Source organism: Neocloeon triangulifer, unplaced genomic scaffold, assembly GCF_031216515.1.
Source record: "Neocloeon triangulifer isolate White Clay Creek 2 clone unplaced genomic scaffold, ASM3121651v1 ptg000009l, whole genome shotgun sequence".
Taxonomy (NCBI): Eukaryota; Metazoa; Arthropoda; class Insecta; order Ephemeroptera; family Baetidae; genus Neocloeon; species Neocloeon triangulifer.
The window spans coordinates 2,387,406-2,409,803 of record NW_026775551.1 but is presented as its reverse complement, the minus strand read 5'-3'; the positions used below and the strand labels follow the sequence as shown (position 1 = coordinate 2,409,803).

The 22,398-nt window shown below is 36.1% G+C and overlaps 4 protein-coding genes across 7 annotated transcripts in view; 2 read left to right on the top strand and 2 right to left on the bottom strand.

The window, feature by feature from the left end:
- Window positions 1-215: 215 nt before the first annotated feature.
- On the bottom strand, window positions 216-6,166 carry LOC132195388 (uncharacterized). Its single transcript, XM_059617340.1, has 20 exons — window positions 6,006-6,166; window positions 4,906-5,179; window positions 4,640-4,842; window positions 4,494-4,589; window positions 4,244-4,432; window positions 4,054-4,190; window positions 3,812-3,993; window positions 3,423-3,757; window positions 3,272-3,370; window positions 3,073-3,216; window positions 2,776-3,018; window positions 2,433-2,719; window positions 2,125-2,379; window positions 1,962-2,071; window positions 1,712-1,907; window positions 1,572-1,655; window positions 1,357-1,517; window positions 1,188-1,304; window positions 993-1,132; window positions 216-931 (listed from the first exon to the last, which is right to left on the bottom strand). The coding sequence occupies exons 2-20, from the start codon at window positions 5,166-5,168 to the stop codon at window positions 765-767; spliced, it is 3,408 nt and encodes a 1,135-aa protein (XP_059473323.1). The 5' UTR covers window positions 5,169-5,179; window positions 6,006-6,166; the 3' UTR covers window positions 216-764.
- Window positions 6,167-6,490: 324 nt separating this feature from the next.
- LOC132195284 (AP-1 complex subunit sigma-2) lies at window positions 6,491-9,364 on the top strand. Of its 2 annotated transcripts, none has more exons than XM_059617185.1 (5): window positions 6,491-6,617; window positions 6,755-6,933; window positions 7,005-7,113; window positions 7,169-7,306; window positions 8,944-9,364. In XM_059617185.1, exons 1-5 carry the CDS (start codon window positions 6,615-6,617, stop codon window positions 8,986-8,988), a joined length of 474 nt encoding a protein of 157 aa, XP_059473168.1. In that variant the 5' UTR covers window positions 6,491-6,614; the 3' UTR covers window positions 8,989-9,364. The 2 variants fall into 2 exon arrangements, with proteins under 2 accessions (XP_059473168.1, XP_059473169.1); XM_059617186.1 differs by lacking the exon at window positions 8,944-9,364 and adding an exon at window positions 8,330-8,736.
- Window positions 9,365-10,599: 1,235 nt separating this feature from the next.
- Window positions 10,600-21,169, top strand: LOC132195243 (uncharacterized). Its single transcript, XM_059617109.1, has 4 exons — window positions 10,600-10,718; window positions 19,352-19,889; window positions 19,948-20,080; window positions 20,857-21,169. The coding sequence occupies exons 1-4, from the start codon at window positions 10,680-10,682 to the stop codon at window positions 20,966-20,968; spliced, it is 822 nt and encodes a 273-aa protein (XP_059473092.1). The 5' UTR covers window positions 10,600-10,679; the 3' UTR covers window positions 20,969-21,169.
- LOC132195242 (netrin receptor UNC5B) overlaps window positions 21,161-22,398 on the bottom strand; it is a 179,788-nt gene continuing 178,550 nt past the window's right edge. For all 3 annotated transcript variants that reach the window (XM_059617106.1, XM_059617105.1, XM_059617108.1), the window contains one exon: window positions 21,161-22,166. In XM_059617106.1, the coding sequence (XP_059473089.1) occupies window positions 21,995-22,166 (172 nt within the window). In that variant the 3' untranslated portion in view covers window positions 21,161-21,994. The remainder of the gene's footprint in view (window positions 22,167-22,398) is intronic.

Here is a 22,398-nt window from a genome sequence, read left to right as displayed (position 1 = left end):
CACATTATCCAGGGGATTATCATTCTTCCCGGGCAGGCAGCCAAGTCTACCAGATAAACCCTTTGTTGTGCCATAAATATGAGCATGGCACAGAGGCCAAAATGTTTCGCATTTATCGCTGCGCTTGTGTTGTTTTATCTGGCGTCGAATTAAAATTTCTATCCGTGGTGGACAAAGGAGGGGTGAATCGGTGAAAAATACCAGTTTTAAATTAATTCGTTCAATGTATATAGTTTATTTGCTCACTGAGTGGTTGTAATTTAAAAAAACGTCTGCGTGCACAATTCAACAACAGACTTTATGATTAACTTAAAAATCGTTCGCATCATACCATGCACATCACACAGGCCAAATGTGAAAAGTATGAACAGCTCAGAGCAATGAGCGTAGAAATTAAACTAAATATTGGTACATTTAATTGGTAGAAGAGAATTACTATGGAACTTAAATCACCATTTTCGTTTGTAAGCATTCCCAGCTGCCCAAATACACCAATTCCAGTTCAATTCGACAAATTTCCACAACAAGAATTTCCATGGAGAGTGCAGCTGGGGACATGCAACTGTGCCTGCACGAGGGCAACACTTAATATTCTTTACCTTGAATATCACACGTAAAACAATAAGTTACAATCATTTTCTTCTCCGAGTTAAGTACATTGATATTCTCAGATGCACTGACTTCAGTCGATTACACATTTTGAGGGAATACAAATTTATGAACCTCTCTCTATTGGTGACGGCGCTAGTATACTAATTGAGGAATTATATGATGAGGTCAGGTAAAACTTCTCGCTGATAGAAGAGCACGTAGCCAGTGGTGAACTCTTCGTCTTGCGGACTTCTCTTCATGGTGGACTCGTCATTGTAGTTGTACCACTCGTTTGTGCGAGGGTGTTTGGCATAAGCTGTATAGTGGCCTGCTGAAGCACCTACAACGTCAAATTGTCAATCAAATTTAGTTTCAATAACTCTCTTTCGTCTTTTACTTACCACCAAAGTGGCAAACAACTGAGTAGAGGTTGAAAATGTTGACTCTGGACTTGCTTCCAGGTTGCTCAAGACGTAGTCCGTGAATGGGGAATGTAACCTTGTTGTCTAATTTAGAGATGGATCGTTCGTTAAAAACAAACCTAAAATATGACAATGAGTTACAGAAAAATACAAATAAACCAGAATTTTAAAGACCTTTTTAAATGAATGATGAGTATATCAGGGTATCGCCACACAGTGAGAGTCTTCGTGGCACACTGGTTTGTTCGACACTTGGGACAGTACCACGGATTATCCTTATCCAGCTCCTCACTTAAATAGGCAAAATTAAGACACCTATTTATATTAAATCTGTACAAGTTACCTTTCTGAAAAGGCTTGAAGGCAGTCGTGGATGGAGAGGGGGTCATTCCACTTTGGACCTTTCATGCTTTCGTGTTCTTGGGGTTGATTTGCAAAAGGCAGGTTCAGTCCAGTAATTGGATCCAAAGGTCCCATCAATCGAATGGCCAGAGAGTCATCAGTCTAAAAAGATTGATGGTGAAATGATAACGCATCACATTCAGTCCCTAAACTTACTCGAAATACTATTTCAGGATCCTCTGGGCTCAAAACACAGCCAATGCAATGTTTGTTGAACATGCACCTTGAGCATGTTGTTCCCTAATCATTAGAATAAATTTAGAAAATGATGAAAAAATGTCCCAGTCTTGATATACCTTCCCTCCAACAAGCAGAATTTGGAAATCAACATTAGGAGCCAAGTGCTGCAGAGTTTCGTAGAGAACTTGGCCTGAAATGTGGCTTGGAAGTTTCACCAACCGTGGATGGCCGATCAGTCTCATCGACTTTTTGTTATTGCTGCACTCTTCTCCCACAACATCAAGGCGGAAAACCACAGTAATTTGTAGTGTGCTGATGATGAAAAAAAACATCATTTCTGACTAATTTAGGTTATTAGAAATTTACCGAACAATCCGCTTGTCCGTTGCCGTCATGGTGGTGAAATCAACGTCTGGGTTCACGTCCAAACGGCAAAAGGGACATTTCACATCACCCGGTTCCTTTGATTTCCACATCTGAAAAGTTATACATAGAATTGTAAAATAATTCAAACACAATGAGAACTTACTTCAAGACACGAAACACAGACGACGCATTTACAGGACTCATGAATTTTTAGATTGTTCATGGTTATGCTTTCTTCTAAACAAATATTGCACGTAGGCCAGCTTGACTTGCCCACTGGCGATGCAGCCAGCTTCCTGTTCACCTCAGCCTCAGTAGGAACTGTAACGACATCAGCGTCCAACCCAGCATTGGGTCTGAGATCAATAGGTTGCAAACAGTCGTCCTCATCTTCATCATTGAACGGAGATTCAAGAGCCTAATGGAATGCAAATCAATTAGAAATTCAAAAGAATAAATATAAAGCATTACTTGAACAGGAGATGGACTGGGCGATTCAGTTGCGACTGGGGGTGGCAGCATTTCAACCGCATAAATGGTCCGAAGTTCTCCATTGACAAACCTCAAATGGTGTCCGGGTTCAAGAACTTTGCTGATGTGGTTGTCGAGTACCTCACAGATTGTAATAACAGTGTCTGTTGCAAGTCCAAGGACTCTGATGAGTTCATTTTGCAGATCTCTGACACTTTCAGACTTCTTAAGGGTAAGCAAAACACGCAAGGGTGAAACGGACACGTCTGCAGGCAGGTAGGTAATGCCTGAAATTGTTACGATCAATTAATTTTCTTTTATCATCATGGTTCAAAATTCATACAAATCTGTCGCTCCATCGCATGAGGCAGGGGAACAGAGAGGTACATGAATGGCTCGTATGTGACAGACACGTGCTTGCAAACGTGGCAGATCACTGTGCTTTTGAACTGTCCTTGGAATGAATCAACAATGATGGATTTGTTGATGGCCAAATGCTTCTGCCAAAAGGCATCGGCCTCCAGCTCTTCAGATTTGTCAACAGAGTCCTCTTCGCTGTCCATCATCTCAACTTCTTCGAGTTCACCTGTTTGGATTACATTTTTAATTCATACCATTATTTTGCTTTCTTCTAATTTACTATTCATTTTGGCATGGGAAACCAGTTTGAGCCGTTTGTTGGTGTTTGAGCAAGCTTCGTGAACCGAGTCTCCATCCAGGTGATTTGACAGGTCATTGATAATGTTAGTCTGCTTGAGGCGCTTCCCATTCAGCAATGGCAAACCTATAATAATCAATTATAAAAATTATATATGAAATTTGAGGCACACAATTATTACTTTCTGTCTCTTTTCGAGGCAGATTGGCGACGGAGTTTTGATCTTCCCCTCCAAGTGCAAGATCGGTGCCATTTCTGATGCTGGTAAGGTTGTGTACACCTATAATTAACGATTTAGAATGTGCTATTTACATTTCATTTAAAACACTCACTTCTAGGTGAGGTATTCGAAGAAGCAGGAAGCTTTCTGCACGTGGGACTGAACTTTTCTGAGTCAAACTTAATGAGGTTGTTTGGCTTTGGCTCACACTGTTGTGGGTCTAGGACGTTGACGTTGGAGGTTTTGGCAAATTTCATGTAGTCATTTACACAATGCAGGGATCGTTGTGGATGAAGATCAGCTTGGTCTTGATTACGGGGCCAGTAGAAGTAGTCATTATTGTATTGGTCTGGCTGAGAGGCATCGTTGGGAGACACTGGTGATATTGGGAGTAATGGTGTGAGATGCTGCTCCAGGCAGTTCTTCTCAACAAACACGTTTTTGCGGCTGATAAAGAAGAAATATTAGTCTTGATAATAAGGACATTTTTATAAATTTTACCTCGTCAACAAAAGGGCAACATCAACATTGTTACTCCTGATTTCCGACTTGACCCCTCTTGCACAACCCAATGGTTTGAAATCTGGAGCACTGAAGTCGTCTTTGTTTTCCATCTTTTTAGCAGCATTGAGCTGCTCATGAAGTGAATCAAGCAAGAGAGTAAGAAACTCTTGGCAATCATGCTACAATTCACAAAAGATGCATAAATATATTAATTTAAAAAAAAAATTAAACTAGTTTACTTGACGGTAGTCCTTGAATTGAGGGTGCAGAACAGCGAGACTTCTCTTGAAGTAGTATGGAGAGATACAACTACTTTTTCCACCCCACATTTCAGACATCAGGCGTGAAAAGTCTTGAGTTAAGTTATCGGAGCACTCTAGAGAGGAATTTATTTAACAAATTATTATGTTTGAGGCAGTTTGATAATACCTGATTTAAAGTTGATGCCATTTGAACACGAGGCTTCTTCAGGCTCCGATCCATTCACTTGTCTGTTCCTTTCAGTCAGGAAAAATCTCACCAACGAGGGAGTGGCGACCAAGCACTGGATTCCAGCCGACATAAAGCAAGTGTTTCCCAGGTTTTTCAGGCCACAACAACCAGGCATGAAGCTTTCCTCTGAAAATTCAGAACAAAATGAAAAACCACTATTCTCGTACGAGGCCTAAGAAAGAGAAACCTGAAGAACCGTTGCTTGTTGTTTCAACTTTCTTTCTTTCAGGTTTCAAGTTAATCTTTTGAGAAGGCAACTGAACAAATAAATTTTTTCTTGGCCCTAGAAGAGTATATTTTAAAGAGCGGGTGAAGTTGTGTGAAATTCGATACCTTTGGGTGCTTCTTCTTCAGCGGGCCTGTAGAGGACGAGTTGGTTGTTTGGTGTGTTGGCCAGGCTGGGGTCAGCCCTGTCCACATCGCCATCAATGCAGGCATCAGTCCTTGCAGGCAACGGACCTCCTGCCACTGCAGTGAAGGGGTCATTCGATGGAGGAAGAGAGGCAGTCGGGCATTCGGCTCGTTCTTCATCGTACCTTCAAGAAAACGTAAATCGTAAATTCACGACTGCACTTTGTTTTCAGACAAATACAAATTACCAGCCTGAATTGTCTATTCCCATGTTATTGAAAGTGTCCTGAATGGGCTCAGTGGACCCTGAGCTGGACGGGCCTTGGTCAAAGTCGGCCAAGTTCAGACTTTCGGCCAAACTATCAGCTGATAGGACCGTATCACAAAGGTTGTCGATCAAGAACGAGTTGGAGCTGCGGTCTTGCGGTTCCTTGTCCGTGATCAACAGTGGCTCGTCGTCTTCAGGAAAGCCAAAGGTGTTTTCTTGCAGGTTGTTATCTCCGCACTCCATGAGAAGAAGATCTAAACAAAATATTCGATACATTATTTGATGCAACAATTATAAAATTTGGCAATAAATTTTAATTTTTTTAACGACTCTGATCAAATCCAGCCAAATCAAGTCTTTACAACAATAAGAGGCATTTTTATGCAATTACTGAAGAATTTTTAACCACCATTGTTGAAAGAAAAGACTTAAATTGAATAATCAATAAGGAATTCTTAAATAGATTTGTTTTCAGGAATTTTTTAAATATTCAAACGGACTGAAAAGAATTTTAAAACATTCTATAAAATTTACATTGAAATCTCTCGATGATCAGCAATGACGGGAAAATCAAGGAACTTGATAAATTTATATAAAAATAAATAACGTCTTTCAAGGGGAAGGGGAAATGTTTTCTAGAAGACATTTGATTAGGAAGTAAAGCGGCATTGTACGGTAAAAGCATCAAGCAAACCATTAATTAATCATGAGACTCCGCGAATGCACGCAGCACGAACGCAACTTTCACTTCTGCTCGCCGACTGTGGCACATTGAAATTGGCACAAATTTCCGTCGCCAATGACTCTGCGAATGAGCCGAACTTTGGAAATACGAGCAGAGGAGCCGTCAAGGACGCTCAAGGTGCCGAAATCCGGTCAAATCGACCTTCCCCAAAGCAAATAATCAAGTGCGAATGCGCTGGAGACAAGTGTCATTGACACTTGCCTCGCTTGTAAAAATAGACAACAAAACGACACCAGGGCCGCATCCATAAAAGGCAGAATTGCGCGAATTCGCGCACCCCACCGATTTCCGGGCCTGAATTTTGGATTTTTCAAAAACAAGGATTTCCCGTTTACCGATTGCCAAGGACGGCCGGGGTCTCAGCAACGATCTTGCGGCTGAAATTCGCGTTTTCAGCTCCACTGACACTTGCTGTATCCAGCCGCCATTTAATGTGAGGAAAGGGTTACCCACCAGCCGTCGGCTCTCCTCGTGCAAAGACACCGGCGCGAATTCTTGAGCTCGGCAAGAATTTTCCTCGATGTGTGCGCAGACAAGAATTTTTCAAGGTGCGCAGGTTTCAAGCGGAAAAAATCAGATTTGAAAGCAACAATGTCCGTGCGATCGACCAATCCAAGACCAATCGAGGCAAATCAAATGCAAATCAGTTTTGCCAACACAATAAAATTCTAAACATTTAAAAACATTTTCTTTATTCTAGTAACCAGACTAAAATCAATAATTCAATCAAAATTCTAATAAAAAAATTTAATTTTTGATCAGATTTGATTTATTTTAAAAAGAAATAATGTAAAAACGTCTAACTAAATATTTTTCATAGGTTGGCAGCATTCGTGCTTCTTAAAAGAAAGATCAACAAAAATGGACGAAGTTGATTAATTCTCTTGTCGGCCACTTAATTTAGTAGAATTTCAACGTAAACTTCAACTAATCTGTGTCCCGATATGGTAAATTTTCTCAATTAATCTTGTTCAAAATTGCTTGCTAAATTTTTGGCACTGGATTGTACATAAATACCTCTTAATCTCCCATTATATTTCGAGGAAGTGACTTGTTGGCACTGAAAACGCCCTTTTACTTTCAGATGCAGTTTATGCTTTTGTTTAGCCGGCAAGGCAAACTTCGTCTTCAAAAATGGTATCAGGCTTATCCCGACAAAACAAAGAAGAAAATCACGAGGGAACTAATCACCACGATCCTCGCCCGGAAGCCCAAAATGTGTAGCTTCCTAGAGTGGAAAGACATGAAAGTTGTTTACAAAAGGTCCGTGCAATGTTCTTGCTGTGTTCAAATAATTTAAATGGAAATCATAATATTGTATTCTTAATTTACAGATACGCCAGTTTATACTTCTGTTGTGCTATTGAGCAGGATGACAATGAGCTGTTGACTTTAGAGGTCATTCACAGATATGTGGAGCTGCTTGACAAATACTTTGGAAGTGTGAGTACTAATCAAACCACGATTTCAAATTATTATTTATTAAATTTTGCTTCAGGTCTGCGAACTGGACATAATTTTCAACTTCGAGAAAGCCTACTTCATGTGCGACGAGCTGCTCCTCGGAGGGGAAATTCAAGAGACAAGCAAGAAGAATGTGCTGAAGGCAATCGCCGCGCAAGACTTACTGCAAGAGGTCAGTAACGGAGAGAATGCAATTGAACTTTGACCTACCCTAGTCCCCAAATCACGATCCCGAAATTTTTACGTGTGTAGCGAGAGTTCGTGATAGAAAAAAAATCCTGCTTCCTACCTGTCAAAACGCTTACGGTAGTTGATCGTTTGTCAAGTTTAGCTAGCGCTTTTGTTTTATTTTACAAGGGGATGACGTTTTTAATTAACCCTACAAGTCCCTCTATACTTTGCCTCTCCTTGCCAGCTTTTATTAATTGCTTGGAATACTTATTATGCATTTTATAATAATTGATTCCTGTGAGTAAAGATTTTAATATCAGAGAACTTTAAAGTATTGGAATAACCTCTGGAAGCATTATATAATTATGATTAATTGATATATAAATCAAAAGTATATAAAAATTTAACTTAAATCTACTGTAACACTTCTTGCTTGTTGTTGAAGTCACTGGTATGCTCGAATTAATTAAATTATTTGTTGAATTGCTTTGATGTTTTCACACCGACGGTTATACTTACATTTTTTAATCAAAGTACTGCCCGTGATTTTAACCTTATGAGTTTTGACTTTTAAGTGATATTGATTAACAGAACATCACATTTCTTGCCAACATAGAACTTGCCTATGAACAAACAAAATAATATTAAATATGTTATTGAAATAATTTATGTTTTGCATGGTGGATTGTGTATGTAATTTCATTGTTCCTCTCATTCTTCCTTTGTCAGTTTCCACGCCTGGTTTTGATAAAAGTTATTTTCTTTTTTCCAACCCCGCATGTGTCGCAAACAATTTAACCTTCCCACCTGTTTACAAGCTCAAATGATTGTAAACAAAATAAAAGTTGTGTAATTCCTCAACTAACTGTGCCACCAGAGTTGTTTGTTTTCACCTCCGAAAGAAAAGGCGGCGAGATCATTCTTTCTTTTCCTTGTGTGCTCTTCTTCTTCTTGTTTCCTTTGTTTCTGTTCAATTACTTAAGAAGTAGTTTCCGGGGAGTTGATTGGTGTTTGGTATGCAAAGGACGAAGCGGTGGAAGGTGCTCTTAGGGAAATCGGCCTGCTCTGAGAGGACTGGACTCGACTGCCTTCTTTGCCGACCGCCTGCTCGACAGCCAGCCGCTTGCTGCATCACACAATAAAATAAATCACACCTTCCCGCTGCTGCTGTCAATTAATTATTTGCCTCGCACTTCTTTCCGAGTTTCACGATCAAAAAGCCATTCCGCGCTTCTCACTGCAGTACTTGAGTAGAAGAAAATTGAAATATTTTTGCTATCCACTCTATGAGTTGTGAATTAGAATTTAATAGAATTTTTATCGCTTTCCAACCACGCCGCAGCTATTATCATATTATATATTAGTTTTTGTCTGAAATGTTATGTATCCTATTTGATTTTTATCGTTATTAAAGGTGTCATTTGACCAGCATCTCACGTCTGTTTTTTTATTTGACCATCTCTCACTTTTGGTAAAATCTTTACTCACAGGTCGCTTCCCCTCTATATTATTATCTCTGCTTCTCTCCTGCAGCTTTCAAAGTAGCCACCCTCCCGACCCTTTCACATTTTAGGCCCTTTAGCTAGACACTTGTGTTTCTCATCATCTGTGATTTTGCTCTTTTCTCTGACGTTCCAGGAAGAGACTCCGCAGGGGCTGTTCGAAGATCACGGGCTGGGCTAATTTGAATTAGACATGACAGACAAAAACACATTCCGACTCATCAAAACTCTCGCTAGGAATTATAAAAGTTTTCTGAAGAAAAAAAACTTTCAGTATTATAGTAATAATAGAAACTAGCAAGTCATATTTTTGTATAATCTGCCTTCTACGCTTAATGTGCTTGCGTTCTGGATAGTTAATCAATATTTTTGCGAATGAGATCTAATTTTTTTTTTTTAAGATTGACAGGCATGAACTTAGTTCTCAAACCTGACAAGCAAATTTCATTCCATATGATGCATTTTATTTTTTGTTTTGTGATTGACACTTATTCAATGTGTGTGATCAATAAAGTGCAATTGATGTTTCTCAACTGAAATCAAAATAATTGACATAATTTGCTATAGTTTTTTGTTCTCGTATTCACACCTTTTAGCTGCACAAAAAACAACAACAAGACAGAGAAAATATACATCATGTATAAAATTTGGCCAAAAAAGTAATGAAACTCATTTGCTTTCTATTTAAATTTTAAAGCATTTGCCCAGTTATGCAATTTTTTAAAAAGAGGGGCAGTGTTAATTAATTGTTTATAAAGTAGTCGCTTAAACATTTTTTTAAAATTGTAATAGCATTTCTATTTACTTAATTTAATTATTTTATAATTGTATTAAATTTTGGTTTTAATTATTTATCTCGATAAATTTAAATAATAATATTAGAAATAATAGTAATATTAAATTACTAAAAAATTGAGCATAAAATATATATTTTTTTTATTTGACAATTTTTTTCTTATTATAAATGATATATTTTATTATTTTAAATTAATAAATTTATTTTTTTTTACCTGGGGAGTTATTTATAAAGAGTATAAAAATCAAGTTTTCACCCTAAAATATTAATTTTTTTAATTTTATCTCTTTGTTTAATTAAGCATACGGCAGTATTAATGACGCTATTATGTTGAGCAGTTAAGTCAACTTCAAGTGATTTATTTTTAACAAAGGAGTGCTCGTCGCTTTATTGTTTATTATATTGCTCAAAGTGCCCGTGTTAATTTCCAATCGAAGCCACTTTCTACGTGTGCACCAGAAGGCCAATAAATAATAATCAATGCATAGAAAGTGCGGCGATGACTGGCCAGCGTCGCTGTCTGTCGGAGAACTAAAGTGATAAAAGTCCGTCAGAGAGGATGAGCAGAAATCTGCGGCGCGCCTTCATCTCATTCAAGGATCATCTGATGAGGCAATGCCTCTGGCATTTGGCTCCGGCAAAAACCCGCCGAGATGCAGTTTTTTCTTCTACACAATCTGTAGCACTTCCTTGTTCGGACTTCGGAGAGAAAAAAACCCAGAACAATCAATATTGTTTTATTTTCTATTAGTTCAAAGGAGAGCGGCCAATCTAGGGAGAAGCACAAATATTTACTCTTTTTTTATTATGTTTTATTTTTGCAAATATACACAAACTCCCTTCTTTGCGTTATTTTCTTGGGTCTTCTATTTTATCTCGAGTGGAAAAAACGAACACGCTTGTTTGCAGCAGCCGTGCTTGCTTGCTTAGTCATGAAAATTTATATTCTTGGCGAGCTACCTGGTCGCCCGCCAGTGAGTTGCGCGCACCAAGCATCGCATCTTCGCAGCACAACAAACTCACGTGCGGAGGAATCCGGAGACCAGACGGCCTTTGTTCACCGCGGCGGCCTCACCATGCCTCTCTTCGCCCGGCTCGTCGCGATTTTCTCATTGGTAAGTTCTTCGATGCCATTTGTTTGTTTTCCTTCGAATTTATAATCGTGTCTATACTGACTTTTAAAAACAGCTAACATTTGGTGGCCTTTTTACGTAAAAATATTAAGACGTACTCAGCTATTTTGTTATTTATATCATACACAAGATCGTGCCAAGATAAAAGGCACAATTTTATGTGAATATTTCTTAAAATATAAAGACATTAACGTTTTGGAAAAAAAATGACACCAGCACTAATCTAATGATATAATCGCTGATTTATGAAATGCCTTATTTGGAGTATTATTTTATTTTCATTAATTTTGTTTAGAGTTCTTTTATGGATGCCCCAAAACTTAAAAATTAAGGAGAGGTTTTAACAAAAACTGTTCCAAAAAGACAAGAAATTTAATTCAATTTATTGGGAGAACTGAAATGTTCTAATTTAACATTGTTTCTTAAAGGATTTGCTAATTAAAATAATATTTTTCTTCAAAATTGGTGCCATCAAAATTGACAAAATTTTCGGAAATCACGTTCGTATCACCCCAATTATAAGATAGGAAAATAAAATCCTTAGGTCAGTTGACATAAAAAATTTGCATTGATCTTATGGGAAAAGATTGATAAGTTTTTATTCACAGTTTAAATGTCATAAGCTCCTCGTTAGTAAACTATTTTTGAACTTTTTCTTCTTATTAATTTATTCACATTGTTGAAAATTGTTGAAAAAAACACAAGTACGGAATTTTTGGGCAAAACGGAAAGAATTGAGAAGGATTTTTCATCTTCTTATTAAAATTTATTTACAATTGTGCAGGCAATAATTTCTTACTTAATTTAGAAGAAAATTAATTAAATCTATTTGCATATTTTTCATTTATTGCCGTTCGCAACTTGGCTTGATTTATATTTTTACAAATATTTCCTCTTCGCATTATTTTTATATTGAATATGGAATCTCCAGAATTTATTTTTAAATATAAAAATATTTTCGCAAACGAAATTTGAAAGTTTTCACACTTTGCTTGCGCAAAATGGCCTTAGAATGGACAGCAGATGTCAAGAGATTTGCATGCGTAATCCCAATTCGCGCGCGTGTACCACTTTATTGAAAGTGCAATCGACAAATTCAATTTTGAGCGGTCATTTGCCATCAAAGAACAATAATTAACCCCTCGCGGGCATTCATAATTTGACTTGTCATATAAATTGGGCCTGATGATAAAATAATTGGCGCGTTCTCACTACTCGGCTCCTTTAAATTGAAACAATTTCGTTGAAGACTTTATTTATTTATTTTGTGCACGCTACACTACTTTCTCTTTTGGCCATCATCGCTTCAGTTGCTTTTGCATGCAGTTATTCTCGGCTGTTTACTTATTTAATCCTCTCGGAGATGGAATGCCTTATTAGGCTGCACGCCGAAACAATAACCTCTAATTACATCGTGTGCCGCGAAATCGCGGAAATTTTGCATGCGAGCAACGAGCGGATAAATCAAACACGCGTCGTTTGCTTTGCCAAAATAGACATCTAGTGAGGAAAGAACGTTTAAATGGGTTGGTAATTTTCAAAATTGCTCTTTCTCTCTCCGCCGCGAGATTATATTTTTGGCTATTCATTATTATTAACGCATCAATGCCGTGCATAATCATGATTTGTTTTGTAACACTTTTATGGGTCACGCTACCGTAGAACTTTAAAAGCGCGTGGTCATTATGTCATTATTTTATTGGCACCATTCGCACTACCAGAGAGGGACATAAAAATTTAACGTCATGAACGGCAGCAGCGAAGACCACTGGTCATTTGCATGCTTTAAACGGCTGAAGGTGAAAATAAAGAAAGAAAAAAGCGTTCGATTCGCCCGCGTAAAAAACTATCAAATTATTGGGAAACAAAATATTTCGTTATCATTGAAATTTTTATATTGAAATTATTTATTAGTTGGAATATCCGAACTTCCAAAAATATTGCTGTTGATTTTATTTTTAAATTTGATTCAACATATTTGTATATTTTTGAAAGGCACTCGAATTTCACCTTCTATAAAATTCCTTCCACCCATATAAAGTGTCAAAAAAATAATTTATTCCCGGCTTAAACTCCATAGATGTCCAGACTTTGAATGGCCAGTTAGTGTCAAAATGTTCGATTCGCGCGTGTGGATCTCCGGGGAGCAATTTTAACGCATCCGGGTCATCCCGCAATAATTTTACGAGCCTGGGTGGGCCATTTTATAATGTAAGGCTCTCGTGGATGCGAATTTCCTGGCAAAGTGGTTTTCTTGATAATATTCGTCTGCTCAGCGCGGGGCACGCTTCTTCGTTAATTAAAAGTTAATTTGTGGCGCCCACACGCACCGCCAATTGGGCCTGAAATTATTGGTCAGAATTTTATAAGAGTCGCCTCTGGAGAATTGAAAATTGAGGTTCTCGAGGATGCTGCGATCGCTTTTTTGCGTCGGAAGACTTGAAAAGAGAATCGCGCGCGTCCACGATGCGACGAGCCGGATCTGAATTACATTATCCCCATCGCGCAGCTGTGCGTGACAGCGAATTTGCTTTTTCTCCTCTTCACTTGCATACACAGATATTTTGCTGAGTAAATATTTTCACCGTGTTTTCTCCTTTCATTGGCATTGTCAGCCTGAAATTTTAAATGAAATAATACTTTTGAATATTAACGCAGAAATTTTCCAGAACAACATGAGTATAATTTTGATTAATTAAATTTTCCTATAATATTAATTAAATCACTTTTAATACACATCATACATTAACAATAATTAATTAAATCATGTGATTATTGGTGATTATCATGAAAAGAGTTTTTCAAAATTAAATAATAAACCTATTAAATTGCGTTGTCAGTGAAAAATCTGTGCAAATATAATATTGTAAAATATCTCAACTAACGAACAAACAATTTATCTAGTATTAGTGTTATTGAAAAATTATTAAATTGAATTAGGTTTGGATTTGATTAATTATATTTAAATTTTCATGAGTAATAAAAACAAAAATATTAATTAAACACTAAAAATATTTTTAATTTATAAAATAAACATTTTAGTAATAAATGTTATAAAATTAAATCGAATTAAATCACAAAAGTTAAATCTTATTAATAATGGTAGAGGAAATAATTCAGTTTTGTAAAAAACAATATTTTTTTTATTTAATAAATTAAAATTTGTATATAAAAAGATTGATTGCATTGTATTTCAAAGAACATTCATTAAGGAATGGAGTATTTTAAATTGACCTTTTGACCGAGTTTAATCATTTATAACACTTGTTTTTAGTTTCTCTTTCACTATTATTCTAGTAAAATGATTTAATGTAGTTTAAAGATTTTTAAATATTCCAATCAATTTCTTATTAATCATTTTTGACAAGTTACAGGCAAGCACGATGAACTAAAGAAATTAAAAAAAAAATTCGTCGTGACGTTATGAAGTATGACAAGGAAGAAATTGCTAAATATTTTTTGCAAACTTTTAAAGAATACACAGAAGGCCGCATTAGCACAAATCACGGTCGTCTTCCTTGAACCAATCAATCATTTTTCAATACATATTCAAAGGGCTCGTATAAACATTAAGTTAATGGCGCCGCCGCTTCTTTAGCACCTTCAAAAGAGCGCAACGCACGCACTTCTGATCAATCAATCTCGAAACGGATCCTCTCGCGGGAGCAGAAGACCTTCTGTTGCAAAAATGCCCACAAACAAACGATCTCTGCTGTGTATTCAAATAAGCCGTAGTGGCGCGAGCTGAGGACGAGGTCATCTTGTGTCTAATGCCTGGTGTTGTAAGCCGAGCATCTTCTTTCCACAGAGTCGTGACTTACATTTCGGTTTCCTCCTTTTTTTACTCCAATTCATTCCCGCGCTGCCCTTGATTGCCGCGCGTGACTTTTTCTCGCCCCCGGTTTTTTTTTTCTGCCCGGGATTAAATTAATTACGCGCGCAAATCGGCAAATCTGTGCGAAAGTTAGTGGGGATAAAAGTGTAATTTCGCCGCGCTGACCCCGGCGTGGAATCAGAGAATGGCCTTCGGACCGCGAACAGAAAGATCTTCTTCTGCTTTTTTTCGGCCGCGCAGCTCCCAATTTATGGTCGCCGGTGACGCGACCAACGCTTCGCTGATAATGTGTGGCAAAAGAAAAATGACGTTTCCGCGATTCTAGAGAAATATTTTTAATCCGCCTGTGTGTGCACAGCTGCGAGAAGAAGAAATAACGAGGAAGAATGGTGTGTTCTTCAGTTTTAACTTTAATGCTCTCTTTGTACTTTTATTTGCTAGCAGACGTTCATGGTGAGCGTGAAATGCGATCCATTTGGAATTGCGCACGCGGTGAATTGTTTATGGCTAATTGCAGCGGGATGAGATCATCTGCTTTTATATAGGAAATGTGTTTAAAAGTGTGGGAACCAATAATTTCAAAGGTTTTTATAAAAGCAATGAAACTAATGAATAAAAAGTTCGTATTTATTATAATTTCTTGAGATTTTTTAAAATTAATTACTAATTAGCTACGAGACCAAAATTACATCTCTAGTAAAATTAATTATTATATTAATTTGATGAATTTTAAGTTAGAGATTTAAAAAAAGGATCTTTGCATATTAGAGTGTTTGACGGGACTCGGTCCCGACGGGTCCCCGCGGGTTTCCCGCGGGACCGGCACCGTTTTCTTTAAGAGCAGCAGGAACGGGACGGGACGCGGGACCGGGAAATTGAAGTTCGTTGCAAAGGAAACCAGTTTTCAATTTCCTGTTCTGTCAAATGAATTATAATCTTCAAGTTCAGTCAAAATTTAATGTTTTTGAATAGCATATTTTTCTAATCGCACTTTCTTTTGAAAAAAATAAAATACATAATCAAAAATAAATTAAGAAATCGAGACAATATTTAGAAATTTGAGGTATTGATATAAATTAAGCAACCCGCAGTACATACGGGTAGTGATATTTGCATACCACGAAAACTGGACGATTAATAGCTGATTGCAGGAATCGGGACTCGGGACGGGTCCGGGAATTTCGTTTTAGGCACTCCCGGGAACGGGACCAGACTCGGGAAATTGTTTGAATAAAATTCGGGAACGAGACGGGAAAATTTTCAAAAATTGGTCCCGTCAAACACTCTATTGCATATTATGGATAAATTTTTACTGCACTTTTATAAACTTAAATATAAATAAAAATTCATTTTTGATCATTGATGAGGGGGGAAGAAATGAAATATTACTTCTTCCCTGGGAATCAAATATTAATTAGTTTTATTTGTTTACAAACAATTTTTTTAACTGTAATTTTTAGGCTCGTGCATTTTAGTGGATCAACTTTTTTGTACGGCTCGGAACGTTACAAAAATACATTTAAAATTTTAAGCGTGAATCAAGAAACGATTTTAATACGATTTGCACCTATTTAAAATCAAATAAAACCGATTATTTCTTCAATTTCCAACTTTAGCGACTAAAATGACAGACTTTGTCAACTATTTTCAGTCAAAAGTAGGATTTTCCAGACTGATTTCAAACAATATTGCCACAAAATTTAACAAAAACCAGCTAAAAGGTCTCTAAAGTTCTGTAAATTTAACTAAAAATAGTCTAATTTATGACACAAAAAAGGACTAACATTCATGGACATTATTTTCATTTAATTTTTATTTGAATCCTATTTTTTTTCAAACTCAAGCCCTTCAATAACTTATAAGGCTCCACTGTCTGACAGATGATGGTCAACCGGACGCCAAAAAAAAAACTGAATAGACTTAAATATCGAATAGGCGCAGAAACTATTCTGCGGTTCGCTTTCGAAGAACGCAAGTTTTTGCTCAGGTTGCCAAATAAATTTTGATGCGGATCCTTATCTCGTTCCATCATCGGTGTGCTTCGCAATAATTTTTTTTGTGCCCACACACTTTAGACTATAGTGATGCGCAATAAAGCATCTTTTTCCTTTCTATGGCGTATGTTTAACCATTATAAATTATTTGAGCCACGTTTTAGCATGATGAACGGCAAAAAGTGTTTCGACTTGACGGAGCGAGCGAGACACATGGCACATAAATAAAAGAGCAGTCGTGACTGTTTTTTCTCTTTAATTTCATTTCTGCTGCATTAATTTCGTAAACAAAAGCTTCAAATGTTCCCATACATTTTTACCAATTTCAGTTGATTTTTTATGAAACAAAAAATATCGTTTAGATTGATTGAGATAAAATCTCATCTTCTATCGCAATCTCTGTCATAAAAAAGGAAATTTTGAGCGATAAAAATGCGTGTCTCATTCATGTTTGACTGCATAGTCGTGATGGAATTTGATTTGGCAGAAGTTTTTGAAACGAAATTCGCGCTGACACACCTCAATTATTACATTAGGGATGAGTCACTTTCGTTTTAGCCTGGGAGTTTTTCTTTGGCTGCCCGCGATATAAAGCTCAAGGTTTGCGAGCTGATCGGCGCGGCGCGTCGATGGAGTTGTTTTTCGCACATCCCATTGTCCGCCGCGCGAGATGTTCACACCTGCTTTGTAAAAATGTCCGTTTAAGGCTGCTCGAGGACACATTTTTTCTTTTTGTCTAGCATCTTTATATGTTAGACTTCAATTCTTCAATAGAAAAGAAAAACTGAATTTGGTTGGAAAGAATTATTAAGAAGTGTTAAAATTTAAATAAAATGTATTTTATGCTGCAAAAATTTGATGCTGTGGAGAATTTTGTTTTCAGTGGAGGCAGCATTATCAAAAAATATTTTCAAATTAGATTCAAATTCAATTCAATCACTATTAATTTTTATTTTGCACAAATTTAAAATGAAGAAATCTAAATTAAAAAGCGAAAAAAAACGCAAATTTAAATAATTAAAATTTAGTTGACACTGAAGGAGATGATCATGGAAATGAAGAAGTCGGGCTTGTCTTCCTCTTCATTGTAAAAATGAGGACAAGCCCAAATTCTTCATTTCCAAAATTAAAATTTGATTCTAATACAATAAAATAAAATAATATTTAGTATTTATTTCTAAGCTGAAAATACATAAAATATTATTTGAAACTCAATCATACGAAAATAAATCAATAAATATGCATGTTGTTTGTAGAATTATGGATACATTTTTGTTTATCCGGCTCTTTGTTTTTCTCCTATAATTCATTGAAACCGGATTCAGGAATCGCGCGGGGCAATAGATCTTTATTTGACTCTCTGGCGTGCTAATAGGCGCATTCACCGTGGAATATTCAACTACGGCAATTAACTTTACAACCCAAAACACACCGCATGGGAGGCATTGAAGGTTAGCAAAGTATGCAAAACGATATGAGATGAGTTGCTGCTAATTCTCCGCTCGTTCAATAATGTTTATTGCCCACATTTCACACGAGCGCGCGCGTTTATTTTCATTTTTGTGAGATCCTCTTTAACAGCCATTCTCAATAATTTTTATTTATGAGGGGAAAATCAACAATTATATCCAACACAAAGGCAATTATCACATGAAGACTTGTTCATTGCATTTGCAATGTTGCAAGGGACACATAATTTATTCTGAACGCACGATGACGCAACCGTGCCAACCTTGCCCATGATTTTATGACAATACAACCCATTACCAGCTCTGGCATGCTTAAAGTATGCAGTAAATTATTTTTAATATATAAACTTTTAAATATCTAAATAAATTTTAAAAATATTAAAAACACGTTGTTCTAAGTTATTATCTATTTTAATTAATAAATATTATTAAAAATTATTTTTAAATTTCTAATTTTTTATAATTTTGGCAATATCTAATTATTTACAACATCTTAAGTTACATTTTTGTTGTTTCTAAATACTTTTCTTTTAAAATTACAAAAATTTTATATTTTATATAATGTTTTGCCCTCTTCATATTGCTTTACCATAATTATCTAACAATAGTTTCTCTTATTCTCTTGTGTTCATTTTCTCTGAATGTTTATGTCATTTGATGTTTTCAGTATACATTTTACAAGAAGAGTACTAAACAGAAATTTGTGCAAATATAAAAGTACAAATTGAAAATATATTTTACTGAACGCGGAGTAATTAAACTTTATTGTTTTCTCATATTCATTTTTCTTCATCCTACTGCTTTATATTAAAAAACTTGTTATTAAATTTTAAAAATTATGTAGATATCTGAGGAAATATTAAATGATAAAATTTAGATTTAATTTAAGTTAATTAATTATTTAGTTAAGCTCTAACTTTTTCCATTTCAAAAATAATAACAAAAATGACAATCTCCAGTTTTGGTCACTGTATGCGGCACTTTTATTATTTGAGGCAGAAAATATTTAGAAAAAATCAAAAAATTGCACAAACACCGCATATTATTTATTTTTATTGAATAAAATAAACATACAGGAATTAAGTTAAGTTTTACTCTAAACCATTTCTCCGTTCAATATAGAAATAGTTTTATTATTCGTCATTGAAAATCAAAAGTATGTTAATTGCGCTGTAATTTACTTTCCTTTACTACAGAAAGCTTCACAAAATTCTGTTTTCTAATTTAATTAATATAGCCTACAAATTTCTAAAAAAAAAATTAAGATTTGATTGAATTATTTTTCAACTTTGGCTTCAATGCTAATTTTTGTTGCAGCTTTGCCTTGCGTTCCATTATTCGAACGGAGGTCGCATTGTGGGTGAAGGAGCAACTCCTCTGAACGTCATTGGCGCGTTGAGTCCCATTCACGACGCCTTGCTGACCTTTGACCCTCGCATGAGTGCCGTCGTCCTTCCGCTCTCCTCTCCAGCCTACGTTTTCAGCCCTCCCAGGGTCTACATCGCTCACCCTGAAACTCTGCGCAAGTTTTCCATCCCCACATCGCCTGGAAATTCTTTCGAGCCTCGTCCGAAAGCTGCAACAACAGAAATGCCAACAACGCGAAAGAGCATTTCCGTGGCCAACCCGAATTTCGTGGTGAAAAAAGTCGTTTCCAGTCCTGCAGCTTCCGAGGCCAATTTTCCCTCTTCGCAGGGCAGAAATTTCAAGGGCAGGGCGGAAAATGGTGGCGATGGGCAAGATGCCGTCAGGCAGATCCAGGCTTACAGCAAACCAGTGACCATCCCTGCTTCTGGAAGGGCGCTTTTCTCCAAAATGAATCTTGACGGTTCCTACCATTTCGGATATGATACAGGCAAATATTTTTTTTTTTATTACTTTGATAATTAATTGAAATGATTAAAAAAAATCAGGTTCAGGTCAACACCAATCCTACAGGGAAGAAAAACGTTTTCCTGGGGGTCGTATTGAAGGGAAATACGGCTACGTTGATCCGGACGGGGTGCTCAGGGTTGTCGAGTATGTTGCAGATCAAAGAGGATACAGGTAATTTATTTGAGTCGCCACGTTTTGTCAGAAAATTGCCTTGAAATGTCAGAATATATTTTACTAGGAATAAATAAAAATTATATAATTTCTTTTTCTGACATTCGAGCAATTTTTTTGTCTAAAACTTCTCTGAAATTTTGTCCATTCACTTTTCTGACATTTTATATTCTAACAAATTGTGGAAGCCATTTATTTATTTTTGCTTTGAATAAGATCTATTTTTTTACAAGGATCTATGAAACCGTGCTAGAGAACACCAGAATTAAATTTTGTGATAAGATTCGCAATGCAAAAGTTTAAAGTGCTTTTTAATCGTTGTAAAAAATTGTTTTGATTCAAAAACCAGTTTCGGTCACACGGTCTGCGACCTTATTTCATGAGGACGAAAAATACGAAAAAATTATTAAATTTGAAAAACACTACTTTTTTAACAAAATAATTCTAAAACTTTAAATAGGTTGATACTTGAATATGTTAGTTTTAAGAATTTGAACTTATTTTCAAAATATGGTGTTTTTCAATTTTGTTGATTATTGTTTTCATTTTTCTTTTGCTCATAAAATCGGGTTCCAGATTGTGACAGATTGAAACTGGTAGAGCCGTTTAGTGTTTGAATAAAAACAATTTTTACAATTAGTGAAAAGCCCGAGTTCTTCCCTTCCCTGATCATCTCTCGTCGAGTATCAATTTCTTCGAACAAAAAATTTGAACTTTTTACTACAATTAAAATTTTCTGCTGCCAAATAATATTTATTGAATTCTTTATACTGAAGGTCTCGTTTGACGACAAGAAACGTGAATAGTGGCGGTTCCTTCCCATTCATAGGCCCGATTCCGTCTCCGCTTCTGGCAAGGGCGAGAAGTGCTGCGAACGCTGCCAGGTGATGACAACATAATATTGCACCTTCCGTGATCTCGAAATGACTTTGAATCAAATATATGCAATTTTGTCAATTTTGCTCATGATAATTTATTTGTTTTTTTTTTAATCAATAGAAATCAATTATTAAAATTAAGACTTTGATAGCTTTAACTACAAACAGAGGGAGGCGCTGAATAAAAAAAGCAGTCTTGATTGACTTCATATATCGTTGCATTTTTATTAATATATATAATTCATCAAAGACTATATTATCGAGTTATTACATTTTTCAGTTTTTCAATAGAAATTTCAATTTTTCCACGTGTTGCATAATTTACGGTTGTATCATTTCTGTGTATGTACAGAGTGTGTGTCGTTTTTATTATAAAAAGGGAAACATTTAGTTCTCTTTCACAGCGATGGCTATATTATTATTTTAACTATATCAGCGGTTTTTCTTCCTCTTTATACAACGTCTACGCTCGTAACAAACAATAATATATATTTATACGCTTATCCATCCAAATTTTCCTGCTAACAAGTTCATTCTGTACACAAGTTCGTCTCTCTAAACTTTTCTGTCTTTCCAGCATCAAAAATCACTCACGTCCTTGTTTTTTTTTTATTATATTAAGTAACAAAGTTTTACAACATCGATTTCCTTACACAAGAGAGATAGTCCACCAAAATCCAACCTATAAACACGTGATTTCCTCAGGAATTTTAATATAACCAAATTTTACTGTGACTTTTGTCGCCAAATCTGGTGGGCTGCATTTTTTGGCACAATGAACTGCACTAAACATTGAGTCGTTTACATTTGGTGTGTGTGAGTGTGTGTTACATTGATGGTTTGCGCTACTCGAACATTTAATTAAATATTTATCTCGGTCGGTGGTCCTTATTAGATGTTGGCACTACTAATTTACGTGTGTGTATTTCTCGCTGCAGTCTTTTATACACAGATCACAATTAAGAGACAGAGAGAGGAGGAGGACAAGGGCTACTATTCAGTCCCCTACAGACACTGATGGCGAGGAGGGGCCCAATTACAACCAGGGTCCCAACTCGCGCTCCACCACTCCCGCCGCGTCCATCCTGCCCATGGCCCTGAGGATGTTGAGGAACTCGGCCGAGGCGGAGGAGTCGCGGTGTCGCGCCTCCCACAAGTCAAGAATGTGCTCTGTTGGGCTCGGCTTTGTTGCAAAGAATGCAATGTACCTTAAAAAGAAAGAAAAGTCAAATATTTAGATCAAATTGAGCTTAAAAAATTGTATACTTAGAGGGGATGTGATTTTTTTCTATTTTAAATTAAAAATTTTTATATCTAGAATTATAATAAGTCTATCTTTTTTGTTTGTTTAATATTTGAAATTAATTTTATTTTAATAAATAATTTGTAATTATTTTGCCCATGGATATTAAATATTTTAATCATTTTATATTAAAAAGT